Source organism: Physeter macrocephalus, chromosome 17 (assembly GCF_002837175.3).
Source record: "Physeter macrocephalus isolate SW-GA chromosome 17, ASM283717v5, whole genome shotgun sequence".
In the NCBI taxonomy this organism is placed as follows: Eukaryota; Metazoa; Chordata; class Mammalia; order Artiodactyla; family Physeteridae; genus Physeter; species Physeter macrocephalus.
Window position 1 is genome coordinate 20,016,668 of NC_041230.1, and position 10,832 is coordinate 20,027,499.

General features: G+C 36.6%; 1 protein-coding gene across 1 annotated transcript in view; it reads right to left on the reverse strand.

The window, feature by feature from the left end:
- NETO2 (neuropilin and tolloid like 2) overlaps positions 1 to 9,730 on the reverse strand; it is a 59,387-nt gene extending 49,657 nt beyond the window's left edge. Inside the window, exons 1-5 of the mRNA XM_024124852.1 lie at positions 9,703 to 9,730; positions 9,302 to 9,358; positions 6,062 to 6,202; positions 5,223 to 5,400; positions 5,029 to 5,105 (exon numbers count right to left, since the gene is read on the reverse strand). Coding sequence (XP_023980620.1) covers positions 5,029 to 5,105; positions 5,223 to 5,400; positions 6,062 to 6,202; positions 9,302 to 9,358; positions 9,703 to 9,730 — 481 coding nt within the window. The remainder of the gene's footprint in view (positions 1 to 5,028; positions 5,106 to 5,222; positions 5,401 to 6,061; positions 6,203 to 9,301; positions 9,359 to 9,702) is intronic.
- Positions 9,731 to 10,832: the final 1,102 nt, after the last annotated feature.

Here is a 10,832-nt window from a genome sequence, read left to right on the forward strand (position 1 = left end):
TCTCTGTCTGACTTACTTCACTTACTATGATAATCTCTAGGTCCATCCATGTTGCTGCAAATGGCATTATTTCATTCTTTTTTATTGCTGAGTAATATTCCATTGTATATATATACCACAACTTCTTTATCCATTCCTCTGTTGATGATAACGTTTATACTTTTGATCCAATTATGAACTAACTAAAAACTTATTTATGCTACCTGAAAACTCACAACTCTATGTCAACTGCAGTAGCTAGTCCACTGATGGATGAATGAGTAAACAAAATGTAGTATAAATAATACAATGGAATATTATCCAACCTTAAAAAGGAATGAAATTCTGACGCACGCTACAACATGGATGAGTCTGGAAACATTATGCTAAGTAAAATAAGCCAGACATTTAAGGACACTATATGATTCCCTTTATTGAGGTCCCTAGATTAGTCGAATTCAGAGACTGTTTTCACGGGCCGTAGGGCGGGAGGGATAGGGAGTTAAGTGTTTAATGGGGACAGAGTTTCAGCTTGGGATGACAAAAAAGTTCTGGAAATGCACGGTGTGATGGTTGCACAACACTGTAAGTGTACTTAATGTCATTGACTTGTACACTTAAAAGGTTTAAGATAGTGAATTTTATGTTACATATAATTTATCCCACCACAGTAGCAGCTAGTAAGTTGTTTTTTTCACAATGTTAGGAAAGAGATGACTAGAGGATATATAGGATATTCTGTCCTATGAAATAGTTCATAGAAAACTGACAACCAATAGTTTATATCAAAATAACTGATTTAATTAAATTGGCCAGGTATTTGATTTTTATGAACTAAATCAATTAACTGAATTGACTGACGCTTTAGTATCAAAAGACATTACAAAGTCTTATATAGAGTCAGATTTTTGCAAATAAGTTTAGACTGCCTGAAAGAAAAAACAAACATCTTAATCATTTGAATAATGCTTTTAAAAATATTAAAAAACAAAGTCAGGCAACTTTATATGTAAAGATTCTTCGAAGAAAAGCAGTTCTTTTTCTTCTATTAGTTTTATGTATCATGAGAGCAACTTCATATGGCTTATGGTTAAAATATAGATAAATTATAATAAAATGCTAAGGATTTCTAGACTATATTACCTTACATTTGCATTTTATAGTACTTCAGAGTTTCTACTGACCTTATGTTTAACATTATGCTAATGACAATAACATCAAGAAGATCATGTACTATTCTGTTTTATACAGGAAGCTGAATCAGAGAGATTACGACTTTTTTAGACCATACAGTGGCAACGTCAGGACTAGATTCTAATTTTCTAGACAGTTTTTCTTACTGTAACATTTTTCTTTCTTACTCTTTCTTGCTTTTATACTGTGGGTGACGATACCACAATTTTACCACTAAAAGAAAAAAAAACTATCAAAATAAATAGACAATTCATAGATAGCTAAATCATGGCTGTCTAGTTAAAGTCATATAAAATAAATTTTGTCTAGGGATTTGTAAATGTGGATGAAACTTACGATGATGAGAAATTAGTATCTTCTAAATAAATGAAATTCTCTGAGCTACTGGTGATATATTTGTTGAGGCAGAGGCTCTTAATGGATTGCTATTTCCTGGAAGTAACTGGGATAATTCTGGAAATTATAGTGCAATAATGACAATATCCTAGAATTCTTTCCTACATGTGAAGAAATTCTGATTCACCTGCCAGATAGTTGCTGTGACTTTCTACTCTAATGCTGTTTAAATTTAGATTTCTCTTTGACATTTCTCTGCAAAATTGCTGAAGTGTCGTCACTCCCTTTTATTTAGGGAGGTTGGGTTTAGATTATTAAGTTAAAAAAGAACAGTCTCTGATGTATGCTAGATTAAGCTAAAAATTTTCCTTTTACTTTTTTTCAACATGTACTTTGATAACCATGCCGAAAGTCAGTGGTTAAGATTCTGCACTTCCACTGCAGGGGACACAGGTTTGATCCCTGGTTGGTAAGATCCCTCATGCCACATGGCGTGGCCAAAACAACAACAACAAAAACAATTTTAGCAAGAATTGAGCAACCAGTTACATACAATAAACTGTGAATTAAAATAGGTTTAAACAGGCTAATTAAAAATTCTGAGATCTTTTAGACTAGCAATTTTTTCATTCTGGTGGGTTGATATATGTGTCTTCTATCTGAATTTTCAAATTAAGCTTTTTTAGACACCTGTTTGTAATTTTTTAAATCTATTTTTATTGTAGTAAAACATATAATATTTATCCTTTTATTCATTTTTAAGTGTATAACTCAGCAGCATTAAGTACATTCACAATGTTGTGCCACCACCAACACAATCTATTTAAGCAAAAACTAAAGACAAATTAATATGATCCAGCAATTGCACTCCATGGTACTTAGCCAAACGAGTTAAAAACTTGTCCACACAAATACCTGCATATGGATGTCTACAGCAGGTTTATCTGTGGTTGCTAAAACCTGGAAGCAGCCAAGATATCCTTCAACAGAACGGATAAACAAACTGTAGTACATCCATACAATGAAATATTATTCTGCACTAAAAAGAAACAAGCTACCAAGCCATGAAAAAACATGGAGGAACGTTAAGTAAATATTACTAAGTGAAAGAAGCCAATCTGAAAAGCCTACATACTGTATGATTCCAACTGTATGACATTCTGGAAAGGGCAAAACTATGGAGACAGTAAAAAGATCAGTGGCTGTCAGGGGTTGGGGTAGGAGGGATGACCAGGTGGAGCCCACAGGATTTTTAGAGCAGTGGGAATACTCTGAATAATACTGTAATGGCAGACATATGTCACTATACATCTGTCCAAACCCATAGAATGTACAACACTAAGAGTGAACCCTAGAGAACAGAGGTACGGATACCAAAGGGGGAGGGTGGCGGGATGAATTGGGAGATGGGGATTGACATATATACATTATTGATACTATGTGTAAAATAGATAACTAATGAGAGTCTGCTGTATAGTACAGGGAACTCTACTCAATGCTCTGTGGTGACCCAATTATCCCCAAAAAGGAGGGGATATATGTATATGGATGGCTGATTTACTTTACTGTACACTAGAAACTAGCACAACATTGTAGGGCAACTATATTCCAATTTAAAAAAAAACAAAAAACAAGAGTGAACCCTAATGTAAAATATGGACTTCGGTGATGATGTGTCAGTGCAGGTTCATCAATTGTAAAAAATGTACCCCTGGTGCAGGATGTTCATTTTAGGTTTTGGAGGTAGCTGTGTGTGTCGGGGGGTGGTTAGGAGGTATATGGTAACTCTGTACTTTCTGCTCAGTTTTGCTGTGAGCCTAAAAACTGTTCTAAAAAAAAAAAGAATAAATTTTACTTTTTGAAAATGTTATCACTTGACATTGAGAACATAAATACTGAAGTGACACTTAAAAATACCATTAACACATTTACTAACAGGGAAAAAAAAGTTGACTACGTTGTTCAGGCAAAAAAGCTGGTAATCTAGCTGAAAGAATAGCATGATCTATTGTATAAAATAAACAAATAAAGGGATACACACCATATTGTTAATACTGGTTTTTTTATTTATAGGGCGATAAGGTTATGGATATTTTCATTTGGATATGATTTTTTTTTTTTTTTTTGTGGTATGCGGGCCTCTCACTGTTGTGGCCTCTCCCGTTGTGGAGCACGGACTCCAGATGCGCAGGCTCAGCAGCCGTGGCTCACGGGCCTAGCCACTCCGCGGCATGTGGGATCTTCCCGAACCAGGGCACGAACCCGTGTCCCCTGCATCGGCAGGCGGACTCTCAACCACTGCGCCACCAGGGAAGCCCTGATTTAATTTTAAGTTAGCAAATTTCTTGCATGAAAACATAAATAAAAGCAAAAAGATTATATAACTATAATTATATAATCTTTGCAAAAAGATTATATAATTTTATAATTATATAATTGTTACATTAAGTTACTTTTTCATCTTATTAAGTTTGCAAACTCTTGGAAGACAGGAGCAATAACTAGTGTATCTTTGTGCTGCCACATTAGGGACATGCATATCTTTACAGTAGACAGGCTCTGAGGACTATAAAGTGTTCCCACATAACCGTGTGGTAGGTAAGATAGAGTATGCTGATAGGTGGGTGTGCTCTCCCACTACCCAAATATATGTCCACATCCTAATCATCATAACCTATGAATACTATCTTATAAGGTTAAAAAAATGAATATTACATTTTAAGGCAAAAGATGTGATTAAGCTAAGGATTCTGAGAAGACAGGGGATGTGAAGATGGAGGCAGAGATTGGAGTGATGAAGCCACATGTCCAGGAATGCTGGGGCAGCCACAAGAAGCTGGAAGAGGCTAGGAATGGATTCTCCCCTGAAGTTCCCACAGGCAACATGACCCTGCTGGATTCTGGCCTCCAGAACTCTGAGAAAATAAACCACTGTTGTCTTCAGCTGCCAAGTTTCTGGGAATTAGTTATGGTGACCTCAGGAAGATATTCCCATCTTAGCAACAGCAACTCTTAGGCACAGCTCTGTGCTTAATAGTAAATTTTATAGCTAGTAGGTGGCAGAGAAAGGATTCACACCCAGATCTTTTGCCTCCAAGTGCAGAGCGCTATTCTTTCTATTGCTCAGTATTTTCTAGAGACTGTTTATTCAAATGAGTAATTGAATCATTCCAATGGAAAAAAACCTGCCAAAATAATTTTTGGTATAGATCATGAAAATAAGACAATTTGTTGAATTATTTCTAAAATGTATTTATTGTGATGTCTTTGGCATTTGATATATGCTATAAAACATATAGAAATCTAAGAAATAATGTGATACCATCTATGATACGCTTCAAAATTCAAGTGACATAGCTTTATTTCTAAGTTTTTATTTATTCATGGACTGATTTCCCTTTGACCTTGCTAACTTCTTTAAAGCCTTGATTTGATTACCCTGACTGAATTATCTCTTTTCTAGCCTTAAGATTCTAAAACCAGAGTGAGACCTAGCCACTGAAACAATAATTTCTTTACCTGGAATAAACGAATATTTTGCTCGAAATCCCAGTCCTTCAAGTTCTTCATCAGAACTGAACTTAATCCACATGAATCTCCCTGTTGATCTAATTAACGGAGGCTAGGTAGGTAAAGTCTGGATCTGGAATAACGAATATTTTGCTGGAAATCCCAGTCCTTCAAGTTCTTCATCAGAACTGAACTTAATCCACATGAATCTCCCTGTTGATCTAATTAATGGAGGGCTTTTCACACCACAGTAACGATCTACAAGTGGAGAGAAACCAAACGGCCCATCTCGAACTTCCAAGTGATCAAACCGACATTCAAATGATGGTTCTATATAATAATGTTCATCAAAGGTCAACTCTATTCTTTGACGTGGAGCAGCTAGAAAATAAGAGTAAGCAAATTAGGGCAACGCAAACAAGAAAAAGTAAAAATGGCCTGATGCAAGTGAGAAAAGCACAACAACTGCTCTGTTACTGTTTCATAGATGAGGATCATAATGAGAACTATTATATATAAAATTCATGATAAATGTTACACTGTATATTAATAATATAATAATAATGCTACTCCGTAGAACTTAATCTTTCCCTTTGGCATATGTTATTTATTAAATTGAATGTACTTAATTGATTAAAATTAGAGTTGAGAAGCTAATGCTTAGTTCATGAGATACAATGTACCATGATGAATAGAAAAACAGAAGAAATGAAAGAAACATATAATGTAACTATAGACATAAATTTGCAGAAAGCCTAATAAGAGATGCCAGGAAGCTTAGGTTTCTTATCAGAGAAGTTTCTCATATATACTGATGCATCTAGTTAGTTAAATTATATTTTAGGAGATCCAAAATTCCTATAAAATTTCACCCATTATTTTTTTAATGTCAGTATTAAGAAATATTTCTAATGACTACAGTTTAATTAAAATACATATTTAAATTTTGTTCAAACTGGTTTAACCAGGGCATTTAACCAATATATTCAGTTTTACAATAAGTAAAAATTCATCCAATGAAAGACAGAAATTGGTCAAATACCTTCCAAAATGTAGATACATTCCTTGTTTGGTGGATATGAATCAGGATAATTTGGTGAAGCAAAATGACCTCCATTGCTGGTTCGAACCCAAATGCCACACTGGGTTGCAGGAATGTGCTTGATTCCAATATTTTGTCCATCTTAGGGAAACACGTAAAACATCACTTAATAGTTCCCCCCACAACTTCCCCAAACAACTGCCCACTCTGTTACACACACATATATATAATTTTTAAGAACCACTGACAAATTCAGCATAAAAAATTGAATATAGCAGAAGTGAAATGAAGGTGAAGATGCTATGCTGTGCTGGCTAGAAGCATTTGCTCTAGAGGACAAGTTTGCCATGTATAAGAACGGGGAAATAAAATGCATAGATTTTACAAAGGCAAAACCATGTGGGAGAATCTGATAAATCAGTAAAACTCTATAAAATTCAATTCTGACATAAAAATAAAAGGACCCCAGGAATTTATCTCTGGTGTGGTACCTCTATATTTAGTTTAACACAAAGTCAAATAAGATTCAAAGATTACAAAGGGATTTTATTTTAGTTAAAGGTTGTAGATTGAACACATGCGTTTAGCTCTGCTCCTTCTTCAAAGTCCACTTAAACGACAGTAAACAATTTTTTTAAGGGCCTAAACCCATAAGTACAAAGAGGTGGATGCAATAATAACTGGCAGCACTAGGTATCTCTGGCAGTGGGCGAGGAGGTGGTGAAGTTGGGCTTTTTAAAAACATGAGGCTTGGTTAAAAGTCTCTTTGGAATCAGTTTGATTTCTAATACCCTACCCTACTCCACAAACCTAGGTAGCTGCTGCTCTATCACCTATCAGAAAATGAGACTATTTCTTTGGAGAAGGTACAACAGGGTTGCTGGACCAGGGGACACCAGGCACAGCTGAGGGTAAAAATACCAACCTGAAAACAGGGAGATGAGGTGAATGTTAACATGCTGAACCACACCTCCCGTCTCTTCCCCCAATCAACTTCCCAAAGGCCTCTTGATCAGATGTAGAGCCTCTAAGAAGGAAATGGAATCTTAATCTTTTCTAGGGAATCTAATGAGCCCAAAGGAAAAGACTCAAGAATGTGGACTTGGTCACTCACCAGGGAGGGTGGCAGTAAAGAAGCCCTGTCTACACTTGCAGACAGCTAACGAGCAGATCTGCATGCTCCTCTCGTAACTATGAAAGGCATTCAAGGAGCACCAGACATTCGAGGAAAGCCTCTAATATGAAAAACAGATTAAAAACAAACAAAAAAGCAACTCTGAGGATACAAAGATTATAGAATATTAAAAAAAAACACTAAACAAAACAATCATTTAATCTCCTCAGAACAAGAGAGTACAGTTGACCCTTGAGCAACATGGGACTGAACTGCGTGGGTGCGCTCACTACTTGGTCTGTGGTCAGCTGAATGTGAGGATGCGGAACCGTGAATACAGAGGCAGGTTTTGACTATGTGGGGATCAGCACCGCTCACCCCTGCATTGTTCAAGGGTCAAATGCATACCGATAAGTCAAGAACAAGGAATACTCTAAAAAAAAAAGAAGGGCTTCCCTGGTGGCACAGTGGTTGAGAACCTGCCTGCTAATGCAGGAGACACGGGTTCGAGCCCTGGTCTGGGAAGATCCCACATGCCGCGGAGCAACTGGGCCCGTGAGCCACAGCTAGTGAGCCTGCGCGTCTGGAGCCTGAGCTCCGCAACAAGAGAGGCTGCGATAGTGAGAGGCCCGCGCACCGCAATGAAGAGCGGTCCCCGCTTGCCACCACTACAGAAAGCCCTTGTACAGAAACGAAGACCCAACACAGCCAAAAATAAAATAAAAAAATATAAAATAAAAAAATAATAAAAAAAGAATATTTAGAAAACAAATGAAAGTTTTTTAAAACAGAAGAAATGAAAAAAATATCAAGTTTGGAGCAGAGGTCCATAAACTATGGCCCTGGACCAAATCTGGCCTGCTGCCTGTAATTGTAAATCAAGTTCACTGGAATATAACCATGCCCATTCATGTGCATACTGTACTGTCTATGGCTGTTTTCACCCTGCAACTGCAGATCTGAATAGGTGCTCCTTTGACTAAAAGGCCTTGAAAGCCTTAAACGATTACTATCTGGCCCTTTATAGAAAAAAGTTTTCCAGTTCTTGGTTTAGCAGATAAAGTTGAGGAAGTCTCAGTGTAGACCACTGAGAAGAAAACAGTTAAAAGAGAAATGGAGAACAGAAAAGACTTTTTTAAAAAGTAACTTAATAAAAAGAGTTCCTTGAAGACAGAGAGAGAAAAATGGAGAAAAGGGAATTTAAAAAATGAAACAAGAAAAAAGGGAAAGAAAAATTTCCTACACCCAAAGACAAAATTTTCATATTGAAAAAGCCCAACGGGTGACTTGACGTAAACCCTGAAGAGATGTAACCAGAATTATAACAATACTGATGCAGGTGCTGTGGCGCAAAGTTAAAAGGACACTTGTATGTGGTAGGTGGTGAAGAGGAGGTGCATGAAACAGCTCAATTCTCATCCTGCACGGTGGGAAAATTATTTTCTACTACCTGAAACTGAAAAAACCAAGAAGAGCTGTATAGTATGTTATTTAGAAATATGCAGGAAAATACCAAAAGAATCAGCTAAGAGTGGCTATCTCCATGGAGAAATGGGGTAAGGTAGGCTGGGGGACTGATTTTTCCTAATTAACTTTTCAGAATGCTTTGACTTTTGTCATGTGTATGTATAACTTTGATGAAAATAAAAATAAGTCGGGTTATTTAGGAAATGTACTAAACTCTGACATGAATATATGGCTCAAAACTCACACTAGTTAATCCTCTTTCATAAACAAGGACAATTAGGACAGGTCCCCAGGGCTTTGAATAAGCTATTGATGGAAACGTTTTTCATTTGTCTACACTGGAAAAAGGGATTTTTGTTTTTGCTTAGTGAAAAAGCATGAATCTCATTTGATTTTTGGACATAATCCATAGTGTTCTAGGAGTCACTAGTTACGCCAATTTTAAAAATTTATCAGTGCAAGACATTATGTTAACAATTTACTCTAGGTTAACTGCAGCTGAACCCAGCCGAACTGAGGCTGATGGGTTGACGGAAAGCCTTAGGTCACTGGAACACCCCGGAGGGATTATGGAAATAGTACTCAAAAGTTGAAATCCTTCCAAATAAGCCATCCCACTGTCCTGAACATGCAGTAAATTAGCACTGTAAGTTCTTTACCTTGGGTCTTTTGGGCCACAGCAATCCCTTCCACTACAAGTATTGTTATTAACAACACTAGAGAAATAAAAGAGAAGAGAAGTTAAAAAGTTGAATCTACATTAGATTTTACTAAGTTTATAAGAAAAATCAGGTGACAAAAAAAAGATGAACTAAAACTCCCTATTTCTTACTAACATTCACTCTCAAGATTTTTAAGTGTTAAATGTTATGTTGAGTTACTATTTGACACTTAAGACAACCCAAGAAAAAATATAATTGATATTATACTCATTTATACAAGCACTAATAGTACATTTTCAATTTATGATGGATTAAAAAACATACTTTTTTTTAACAACAAACTGAGCTGACCCCAATTATCCTGTATTTATTTTACTCTGTCTCCTCAAAGACTTTACATGCATAATGGCTAGCTTTGCAATGCATTATGCCAGTAAAAGTTCAATTAGATTATTTGACTTGTGAGAACATTCATAATAAAGACAGAAGTAAGGGGGCAGCAGTTTCCTAGAAATCAATTTAAGACACTATAGCTGTGCGGTACCACGCTGTGTTCTGCATTACGAAAGCTAGCATTATTTAGAAAATGGAGCTTCTCCCCACCCCCCCGCCCCCAAGTTTAACATTTCTGATACTCAATGAACAATATATTGTTTTGCATATGTTTGTGTTTTGAAGAGAACATGTTATTTTTAAGAATGATGCACTGATATCTTTCACTCTCCCTTTCAATGGAAACCACACTATCAGCCTCCTGTGTAAACTGGAGTTTTTATTATTCATTCGGTCAGCAAGCACATACAGAGTACCTACTGGATACCAGGCCCTGAGGATACACAGATTGAGGTAGGGGAGAAATACAGCAAAACAGTTAAAAAAGAATGGACTTCGGGAGTTAGGTGGATCCAGGTTGGGGTTCAAGTTTTGCTCTGTACCAGCTGTGAGGCCTTTTCAGCTCAGTTTACTTATTTGTAAAACGGGGATGTTGTGCTAATAACACCAACATCACAAGGTTGTTGCAAAGATTAAATGAGGTGATGCACATTGCACAAAGCCCTTTATATGTGCCAGGCATTCTGCTAAATAAATGATAGATTTTAGGACAAACTGCCGTCCTTCAGGAGTCAACCTATTGTCAAAGACAATCTATAATACGAGGTGAAAGGAGTTTAACAGGGGTCATAACAGAAAGCACAATTGAAGCAGAAAAGGGAACCACTCATTCAGCTGGGGGTTAAGAGGAATAGAGGAAAGCTTTAGAAAAAAAGGTATATTCTAGTGGGACTGGATAGAACTTCTACCCAGGAGAGGGAGAAAGAAACAGCTTAGACAAAAACATGGAGCCATGAGCACTTATCTATAGGTGATATTAGTGAAATTCTGAGTACGATAGTACAGTTAGCATGTGGATGGGAAAGTGGTACATCAGGTTAGAAATAGTAGGATGAGATCCGACTGTAAAAAGCCTTGAATACCGTGCTAAAGAGTTTGGACCTTTGACTACAAGGCGAAATCACTGAGTTTTTAA